Raw genomic sequence first — 11,056 nt, 5'->3', positions numbered from 1 at the left:
TTTGACCAGAATGGAACAGAGCCTTCATTAGTATCATTGGTAACACCTGTGAAAGAAGTAAGAAGAGGCCCAATTTTTCTCCAAAATGGCTGCTGTGCAAAGAGCCTATTAGCGCTTTCCTGTGCGTGGTGGAATGGGTTTTTACCTCCCTGTTCTCTTTATGTTATGTATCTTGTATTTATCTGTATATGCATTTCTCACTGTTTCTCTCTATTTCTTAATCTGCCAGTTTCGTTTCACTCTCCGTCTCTATCTTTTGATCATGTTAATTCTGTGGTTCTGTACAGATCCACTTCTACTCGTTCCCCCTCACCATCAGAGCTAATATAACCAAGTGTCCCTCAAGTGCTTGAGGTCCCCACCCGTTTCCTCGAGGTCACCACCAGTTTCCTCCTCACTCTGCTTTTTATCATGTATAATTACAGTTATGTTCATGCTACTATATGCTATTCCCTTTAGGCTACAACACACTGTTGTCCCTCTCTCTCTTCCTATACTCATGGCGAGTTGCAATTACCGGCAGCCGCAGCCCTCGACCACCATATCCTGGTAGTTCTTGAGGACCACCCTGTCTTGGGGGTCTAGATAAAGCAGGGCGATGGGGCTGAGGGAGGTGGGTACGCAACAGGCCCTGGGCACAGCACCGTTGACAGAGTTCACCAGTGTCTGCACCATGGCGTGGCTGGACGAGTTCATGTGGTCGGCCAGGGGGAAGCGGCACTCCCCCAGGCAGAAGAAGGCGTCGTAGCCGCTGGGCGCGATGATCCACTTGTGCCAGCCCACGTCGTTGAAGTCCACATAGAGAGGGTGGCGGCGGCATCGTGCGCGAGACAAGCGTTTCAGTTTCGCCGTGCGGCCACCGTTTCGCTTCACTCTGCCCCGGTCACTCCAGCTCACCCCTCCCCCGTCGCCTCCTCCCCAGCCCGGTCCTGAATAACCCCTTTTACCGTCCCTCCCCCAGTCCTGGCCTCTGCCGCGGCCCTTCTTGCTGCTCCTGGCCCTGTCTTTAGCGCCCTTCCTCCCTCTGGCCCTCTGCCCAGAACCGGGGCTCCTCCGGCCGTGTGCAGCCAGAGGCTCTCCACGCCCATCATGACTATACGTCACCAGCAGAGGCCTCTCTCGGGCCCAGCTGTGCTCGTCCTGACCGGAGGACCTACGCACCCTGAAGTGACCTTCTCTGCGCCTCCCTCCCTCCTCCTCCTCCTCCTCCTGTTCCTGTTCCTGTCGTCCTGCCACATCGGAGGAGAGCCCCAGGTCACGGAGTTGGGTGGTGTCGTTCGCTGGGCTGAGTTCCAACAGGAAGTCCAGGCTGCCTGTCACTGTAAGCGCCTTATGAAGGAGACCCGTACTGAGGCTAAAAGCTTCCCAGGGAGAACCGGGCTCAGAAGTGAGTAACCTGGTCTCCAATAGGGTGGGTTTAGGGTCCCCGTGGTCCACAAACAGGCTGAGTCTGTGGGACCGGGTGGGGACCAGGGAGGGGCTCCCGCTCCGGAGGAGACGTAGCTCAGCGGAGACCACTCTCTCGTCCTGGGGGATGGAGGAGACATTGAAGAAGATGCGAACCCTCCTATAATCCTCTGCTAAGGGACTCGCTGCAAGGGCATCTGAGAGCATGAAGAAGAGAAAGAGGGAGCGTGGTGAATTGAATTGTAATTAAACATGGTCAAATGCAACTGATTAATCTACTTTATTAGTACTGTAGCTATTAGTAGGTATTAATATGCACACACACACACACACACACACACACACACACACACACACACACACACACACACACACACACACACACACGCACGCACGCACGCACGCACGCACGCACGCACGCACACACACACACACACGGTTTCTTATGCAATTGTTCTTGAATGATCTCCAAAATGTAGGGACTATTTCCAAACATCATCTAATGATGTGCCCTATAAATAACAGAAAATTATCCTGTCAAACAACAACCCTTCAACGTCAGACACGTCTTGAGTCATAAACAGTTAGATAAGCTCTCCAGCACACCCACCTATGCTGTACAACAAGGTTTTAGTGCCTAGTGTTGTGGCAAACTGTCTTATCAGACAGGGAGATACATGGGCCCTGCTTGCTTTCGTGTCGTTACATGGCGAGTCATAACAACAGACATCTGCTTGTCTATCATAAACCGGACCGCAGTACGTCACAACCTCTGATAAGAGACAGCAATTGAATGTGCAGATACGCTTTTCCTTGACCAAATGAACAACAGATCCCTGGTCATAATAGGCGAAGATTTGGTGAAAATAAGCAAACATTCTGTGAAAATAGCCAATCCACAAGCTACAAGCTTATAGATGGGCTTGTAGAATAGGGAATAGGGGGAAAAGGGTAGGGAAAAAATAGGCACCAAGTATAGTCCCCTGGGGGACACGAGTCAACAAAGTATATAGTATAGTTTAAGTCAGGGGTCTTCAACGTTTTTCAGGCAAGGACCCCCTAGTTGAGAGAGCGATGAAGCAGGGACCCCCTCTATATTGTAAAAAAAACAGTGTTTCAGATTAAACTTAATGTTTTCACTTGGTCTGCTCTTTTTTCCCCTCTACACCTATAGCCTACCTCTTTGCCAAAAATAGCAGATCTACAAGCTTGTAGATCTGCTATGTTTGGCTAAAGTTCTCCTCAGAAAATGGATGCTAGGGTTGAAGTGGTTCATGTAAAAAAAGAAAAACATATCACACAAAGATTTAGTAGCTCTGAGGACCCCCTAGGGCAGTGGTTCTCAACCAGTGGTCCGGGGACCACCAGTGGTCCTTGACGGAGTTCCAGGGGGTCCCCAGCCAAATGAATAGTTAGCAACCAAATTGACCCTTATATGTCTGTAACTCTGAGAGTTAAATGAACACTGATGATGATGATACAGTGTAGATTGGGACCCCCAATACATCTAAATGGTTGAGTCCCTGGCATATATTTTCAAATGGGGGTTCCGTGGGCTAATATGTGTCAATTTGGGGGTCCTTGACGCGAAAAAGGTTGAAACCCACTGCCCTAGGGGTCCTGGATCCCCTGTTGAAGACCCCTGGTTTAAGTGGTTAATCCTTTTCACATTGTTGAGATGCGTGCCATGTGTTATCTCGCTATAGGTCTCACTGCATGACTTCACGTTTCGGCTCACTCACCAGTGTGGTGGAAGCTGCGTACGGTGTTGGCCTCCTGGACGTGTTGACTGGGGAAGCTGAACGAGGGGTCCTCCACCAGATGGTACTGCTGCTGGTGGAAGCGGTACAGGTCCAGCAGATACTGGGGCACGGGGACCCCGGGCCTCGGGTCCGGCTGTGCCTGCAGTCCCAGCCGACTCAGCAGAAGGCTCTGGATGGTCTGAGCCAGACTGGGCTCCAGGGTGGGACCGGGCGTGGAGGAAGGCAACGAGGAGGAGGGGGTGGAGGGCGGAGACACCCCACCATGGCGGGTCTCGCTGGCGGCGTCTTCACCCCGGCGACCAGACGAGGCTTGAGGTAGCAGCAGGACCATGAGGAGCAGGAGGTTAGCAGGGAACATGGTGGATCTGGGTATAGGACGAAGACAAATATATTGAGTTGAGGTGTGGCGGGTGAAGGCAGGGCAAGATAGATGGTAGATGTGTGAGAGGGACTGAAGAGTGATGGATCAAAATATAATAGGCTCTATGCACAGCAGCCATATTATCACGTCCTTCACAGGTGTTACCAGTGATACTAATGAAGGCTCTGTTCCATTTAGTGTAGCACAGTAGTTCTCAGATTTTTGAATTTCAGATTTCCACGACCCCCATAACTTTGAGAGTTTGTACACTCTCAGAGTTACACACCGTAAAGGGCCATTTGGGAGTGTTTCCAGTGGGCCAACATGCACAATATCAGCACCCTGACTCCGTCTGACCAGAATGGAACAGAGCCTTCATTAGTATCATTGATAACACCTGTGAAAGTCTTACAATATGGCTGCTGTGCATAGGGCCTATTCATACCAGGGAGCGACACAAGTGAGATTTGAACCGTGTGGGGAGTTTGCCCTCCCGAAAGTGAGCCTATTTTGAATTTATTTGTTTTTCTGTGTTTTACAAGAGTTTTATAGGAAGTGTGTGAATCAACTTTGACATTATGACTCATAATATAGAGAATTGGAGGACGCTTTAGCAGAAATCTGCTAAACAGATAAATCCCTACTAGAAGGCCCTGTATATCATGGTTACATCCTCTACTTCCTGTACACACCAGTTTCTCATCAGTCTGTAGCCCTCATTTGGCATGTGTTCAACGGATCTACTGTCTACATATCCATACAAAGTTGTTCGCTAGTTACACGAGGCTGTTGAGAGTAGATATTACTCTGTTTTCTTGTTGTTAATTTATGGTTTGGTCATGTTGTCCCAAGGCCTATATATCTCCCAGGACACCCAGGCACCAAAGGACAGGAGTGATTAAACAGCCCATAGCTATCTATAACTTCACACTGAGTGTGTGAGTGTGTGTGTGTGTGTGTGTGTGTGTGTGTGTGTGTGTGTGTGTGTGTGTGTGTGTGTGTGTGTGTGTGTGTGTGTGTGTGTGTGTGTGTGTGTGTGTGTGTGTGTGTGTGTGTGTGTGTGTGTGTGTGTGTGCGTGTGTGTGTGTGCACGCGCGCGCCCGCTCGCGCATGTGCTATAAAGAAGAAGATCAGTTGAAGGAGAGAGGCCATTTGATTTAAATTCACAGTGCTATGTGTTAAAGGCATTTAGTATTAGCCAAAGCGTGTTTGTCTCCATGAGGGTTATAGAGTTATAGAGACCTGTCATGATGATGGATTACAAGATTCTCCCATGATAATCCCTTCCCTCTCTTCCAGTACAACACCAGCTTCGTTCACCCAATGAAAGACATTGAGATCATTGTCTTTCTTATTCTTAAAAACCAAAACAAAAGCTGCAATCCGGACCTTATGTAAATGCATACAACAAGTTATTTTAACCATCTGCTTGATCGGTAGAGTATCTTAATCCTATATTGAATTCCCCTAGTGGTTGGACTTCCGGGTCATCTGCAAAGGGTAGGACTCTTTGTTTCTGCGATATTGTAGCTATGTTCTAGCAGACAACGTGTCCAATTTTCTACACATTTAGCCTAAAAATCCATCATGGCTGTATAGCCTTTGGATAGTGTACTTTTGATTGTTCACTACACATTTGTATTTGTTCTTTGGGACATATTTTGCCTCAGTGGCGAACCACTCTGACGCCACGCATATTACGCCCCGTCCGGTGGAAGGGGGACGGGGGCCTGAATGTAACTGCTGTGTGTTTGTGTCTGTGTGAGATGCTGTGTTGCTGCCGTGTTTGCTGTTTGTAGTCCTTCTTAACTTCCCAATTCAAACATACTATGGTTTATTGTCAATGGTTTGGTCGGTTGGTTGTGTTAAAATGTTTTGAAATGCATCTGCTATCGGCGCTAGCAATAGCACGCTACTACAAACCGCTAAGCATTAACATGGGGTTTCCCATAGACGATGCTAACTGGTTGTAAATGCTGTAATTGCTAATGGGAGCTAACCAAATGTAAAGATCTACAAGCTTGAAAACTGCCTTGAGTTTATCTATTCACTTAAGTGAATATATTATATATTTTGAGTTTGGTTTTGATGAGAAAGTATTTGATTTATGACTTTTGATTTATGTATTGAAGTAATGACACTTTTGGTTTATTATTTTATAAAGAATAATGAAATGGTTTATTCAATGAAATATCTGACATTTTTCCTATGAGAATGAATGCATGCATGCTACTGTATGAAATGAGAACGTAATCATGGTAACAAATTAATATTTAATCGTGTTGAAAAGATCATTTAATTATGTTGTACAACAGAGATTCATGTTTATAGATTACCGATTTAATTTATTTCACCTGGCCTTTCAGGTCAGGTTTTTTGTGTTGGCTGGATCGTTTGATGGCGAGCTACCTCACTGGACCTAGTCCTTGGAGCCAAATCCCCTCCTCCCACAGTGTGTGGTAGGACATCAGGATCAACTGTGCTCTATTTCCCCTTTGCATTCTGCATTCTCTCCCCAAAAGGAGAGATTGAACCCTTATCCCTGTTGAATACAGGACCTCTGTTCCACTGGAACTCTGAACTCCCAAAGACTGTAAAGGGCAGCTTTTTTCTTTATATGCTATTGATTCTGTATGTTGAAAAGAGAACTATTTCAATATATCTTTTCAGTTAACCTGCAATCTGCCTCTGTCCATCATTCATTGGTTTTTCATACACACATTGAGCTCCCAGCCGAACCCGGTCATTTCTGTTTTTAAGCTGTCAATTTATCAGTCTAATACCAATCTTTAAAAGCTGTTATCCTTGCGTACTTGCTACAGACACGCACGCACGCACGCACACACGCACACACACATTACTTCAGCGTGGACATAAAGGCATGCGATCTGCCGTATAGATCGCGATACAGTGAGTGTGTGTGTGTGTGTCGCTTTGGACTGTATTCACTTACTGCCGTGTGTCTGTGTAATAATAGTATATAGCCTATAGTGTAGGCTACTAGATGTGAGGGCTGTGTAGTGGCCCGAGCCTACAATATAACTAGTACAACTACAGTGGTTGGAGGTGGTCTCCCTACTCTTCCATTGAGAAATTTAGGTTGACAAGTAGTACGGCCTGAAGCTCATGAGTACAATATCTCCCCTGGCCAAGCTGGGATTGCCTCTTGGATAACCAGCAGAAATTTGATCTCTCATTCCGGACACACCGGGTTTACAATCCTGGGTAAAGTTACAGATACGCAACTTTAAAGCTGAGATGATAAAACTGTTACTATACTGTGCATGTATGTAAGGTATTGAAGCGTCACTGTGGAACACTTTTGACTTAGGGCTAATAGGTTCTATGCACAGCAACCATATTGGCAATGAATTGGGCCCCTTCCTTACTTCCTTCACAGGTGTTACCAATGATACTAATTAAGGCTCTGTTCCATTTAGCGTGGCATAGTGGTTGTCTTATTTTCAAGAACCCCCATAACTCTGAGAGTGTACAAATGGAACCAAATGGACCCTTACGGGTCCATTTGGTTCCATTTGTACACTCTCAGAGTTACACACCCACCATAAGGGGCCATTTGGGAACCAAAAGGGAGTGTTTCTAGTGAGCCAACATGCACGATATCAGCAACCGGACCAGAATGGAACAGAGCCTTCATTAGTATCATTGGTAACACCTGTGAAGGAAGTAAGAAGAGGCCCAATTTCTTTCCAATATGGCTGCTGTGCATAGAGCCTATAGACGGGTTTCCTGTTAGTAAACATGAGAGGATGCTGCACGCGCAAGAGAGGGATTTGCATGCAAATTTCTAAAGTGAGTCTATAGAGGGCGCCATTACCCGCAGCAGCTCTGGTCAAATGTCCATTCATAAAAAAAATGGTCTTCACGGGGTTTAATGAAAGTAGATTAAATTATGCAGTTTGTAATATCTTGTTTACTCAATAAAAATGATTTGTCGGAAGTTGGATCTGTTTGTATATAATAGCAGCATTATGCCTATTATGCCTATAATAGCAGCATTATGCATATCTAAATCCCGAACACAACAACAGAGTGAAGGGCGCTTCCGGTTCGTTCTACCCCGGGCATGTGCAGATTGCGCATTCTACTCTGTGATGACGTCGCGCGGAAACCCGTCTATTTATACTTTGTTGAACAACCGTGCCGTACGTCAAAGAACGCTGAGGCGTCGCCGTCGTTTGATGGAGCCGTAGTTTAGCTGGCTCACTGACTGCCGACCAGTAGCTCCTTCTAATTGACTCTGACCTAAGGGGCGGGGGGGTCAGCTTACCTCCCTGGATGTACGGGCGGGAACAGCCCCACAGCCAGTTGAGTCACAGTCTGGTCAACACCCAGTCCTCTGTACAGCTAGTGTTAATAATTGAGCCAGTAATTATAAACTAGCAGGGTTGGTGATCCTCCTGGCCTGTGAATGGAGCTACGAGGTGTGAAAGGTCAGGGGATCAAACTGACCAGTTTAGAGTTCAGTCAGAGTCAAGAGGTGCATATAAACATGTTGTGTCGCGTTGCATGATAGATCGACTATTTTCGCTATTTGGGGTAAAATTAAGCATATTATTGACTCAAGTGTTTAAAGGATACATTTTAGAATAGAACAGAAATCATTATCCAGCATTCTCAAGAGGGGCACTATAGTGTACGATGATCTCTGTCTTTCTCCGTGCGTCTTCGTATCTCTCTCTTTCACTCCCGTATCTCTTTATCTCATCTATATAAGGGGCAGGCAATCGATTATGTCTTCTGCAGTGAGATAACAGAGCCGTTTATGGCCGAACGAACACTTAATGACACTGTAATGACTGATAATGTTACCGCAGTGTCAGAAAAGGGTTTAAAATCAGGTCACAGGTGTGTGTGTGTGTGTGTGTGTGTGTGTGTGTGTGTGTGTGTGTGTGTGTGTGTGTGTGTGTGTGTGTGTGTGTGTGTGTGTGTGTGTGTGTGTGTGTGTGTGTGTGTGTGTGTTCATGTAGCACACGGTTCAAAGTGTAACCCTGGGAAAATAGTAAACTAAAGCCATTTGGAGCGTGGGACTGCTGTTAACTGTTCGTTAAACTCTGTCAGCCCCACCCAGGGCTGTTTCACCTGAGGCAACACCACAGAGAGGACAATTATAGATTAGACCTCTCCCATTGTGGAGGCTCGTAAAGCACATATAAGGACAACAGCCTCTCTCTCTCTCTCTCTCTCTCTCTCTCTCTCTCTCTCTCTCTCTCTCTCTCTCTCTCTCTCTCTTTCTCTCTCTCTCTCTCTCTCTCTCTCTCAACCTAACAGAACTCCTCCACCCCAGGTGACTTTGAGGTTCAAAGGTTCAGCAGCCATAGGGGAGTCTGCCATTTTTTGTGCGTGATATGAGCAGCAAGCGCATGGGAAAAGAAAGAAAGAAAGAAAGAGCAATAGAGAGAGGCCACAGGACAGAGAGAGAGAGAGAGAGAGAGAGAGAGAGAGAGAGATGGCATAAACAGAGGACGCTGTGCCCTATCGTTTTTATACATACATACATACATCCCTCTCTCAGGGTGTTCGTTTGGTGACAGTCTCTACTTAATTCAAAGTGGGCGGAGCTGATTTACCCTCTTCATGTGTCATCTGCAGAACTGACTCCCACACCGTCTCTTCATCCCATTCAGTGCGTAACGCCTGATTTATGATTGGTTGTGCATCGCATCGCACGCGACTGTAGAAATCATTCAGGCAAGACATTGATTCCAGTGCTATTATTACCCACATCACCAGCACCCACCCACCCCAGGGGTGGAAAGAGTACCATCCTATTAAAGTACTGTTACTTGAAGTAATTATTACTCAAGTAGAACCACGATTACTTCTTGAGTAGAGTTACAGTTACTGTACTTAGGTATGGTTAGGTTAGGTATGATCTCTGTGACCATTTTAACCATGTCATGAAGCCATACTGTATACCAACCAATACCATTGCAATTCAGTGATGCTCTCCAAAGTACTGGCCATCTTTTCTTCATAAGAAAACTCAAAGATGACGTTATGAGGGAGGTTAAGAAGTGTAAAAATGTGTCCATCTTTACACTCATATACAGTATAAATCCCACTCTAAGGGACCGCTGATTCTCCAGCGATAGATGAAGAGGTTTTTTAAATTTTTGTGAACTGTCAGTCAATTAAAAACTATGTCCATCCTCATTTTCATCCATTTTTCTCCTCAGTGGGTTGGTCAGTCCATCTGAAATTGCCCATGTGCACATACCATTGACATATAAGGGACTGACAAAACAGATTTTTCACTAATGTACCGTATGCTGTTTATTATAAAAGCGGACCCCTGCGTGCGTGTGTGCATGCATGTGCTGTTTGCATGTCTGTCTGTCTGTCTGTCTGTCTGTCTGTCTGTCTGTCTGTCTGTGTGCCTGTGTGCCTGTGTGCCTGTGTGCGTGCAAGCGTGTGCACGCGCTCTCAGACATCGTGCATCAGACTTGACCCCTGTGCAGGCAGCAGTGTGACCCTGGCGTGTGGCTCGTGGCATCGCAGCATTCATCAGCCAGTGTCTGTTATCTGAACCCTCTGAACCAACAACACTTCATCTCACCCCGTCTCTCTCCTTCCAGCTGCCTCCTCTTCTCTCCTCTCCTCTCCTCTCCTCTCCTCCTTCCCTCTTGTAACCCCAGTACCCCCCACACTTTATCCTTTCTTTTCCTCACCCTCCAAATTCTCAGTTTCTACACCTTCCACTCATGTCACGTTGTTTTCATGTCTACTCAAATGTTCCCTCTCTCTGGCCTATACCTATCTTTCTCTAAGTTTCACCATTTATCAAAACATTTTCCTTTCCATACCCGTGTTTCCTATAATAATCTGTCTCTATGTCTTCATGTTTCTCCCCCTCTATCTCTCTCTCTCCCATTAAGGCAGGTCTTTTATTTTTCTTCTAGGCCTTAAATGAATGGTGTTTTTGCGGAAGAGTGCGGCGGAGTGTCACCGCAACCGGCTGATTTATCCACAGCCGCTGTCTCCGTGTTACGCCTGGTCCCTCCACTTTCCCTTCCTGTTGTGCTTCCCGTGTTTCTTTGACCAGATTCCTTCTCTCACTCTCCCTGATTTCTGCCCTGTTTTTCCCCAATCCTGCCCCCCCCCAACTGCGTCCACTATTATTTTTTCTGCCCTGTTCTCGTGTTCTTTGAAAACACAGCATCCTCTCTCCAAGCTGACGACAGGCATGCATATCTAATATCTGATACTCTCACGCACGCACGCACGCACGCACGCACGCACGCACGCACGCACGCACGCACGCACGCACGCACGCACGCACGCACGCACGCACGCACGCACACGCACACACACACACACACACACACACACACACACACACACACACCCACAATTGCCCAAGGACACCACTCTGTATTATTGTACAAACATGACACAATTACAGGTTACTACAGGTTGCTACAGTAAAATCCTCAGAGTTCATTTATATCTGTGAGAGTGTAAAAATGGACCCATTTGGACCCGTAATGGACCTGCATCACTG

At 46.6% G+C, this 11,056-nt stretch overlaps 1 protein-coding gene across 1 annotated transcript in view; it reads right to left on the bottom strand.

Moving 5' to 3' along the window:
* Positions 1-513: 513 nt before the first annotated feature.
* bmp16 (bone morphogenetic protein 16) overlaps positions 514-11,056 on the bottom strand; it is a gene marked incomplete at its 3' end in the record, with an annotated part of 13,999 nt that continues 3,456 nt past the window's right edge. Inside the window, exons 2-3 of the mRNA XM_084063727.1 lie at positions 3,150-3,535; positions 514-1,604 (exon numbers count right to left, since the gene is read on the bottom strand). Of these exons, the coding sequence (XP_083919853.1) occupies positions 514-1,604; positions 3,150-3,528 (1,470 nt within the window). The 5' untranslated portion in view covers positions 3,529-3,535. The remainder of the gene's footprint in view (positions 1,605-3,149; positions 3,536-11,056) is intronic.

The sequence above is a fragment of the Gymnoscopelus microlampas genome, assembly GCF_963454915.1.
Source record: "Gymnoscopelus microlampas genome assembly, chromosome: 8".
NCBI classification, from domain to species: domain Eukaryota; kingdom Metazoa; phylum Chordata; class Actinopteri; order Myctophiformes; family Myctophidae; genus Gymnoscopelus; species Gymnoscopelus microlampas.
This window is presented reverse-complemented; position numbering and strand designations above follow the sequence as displayed.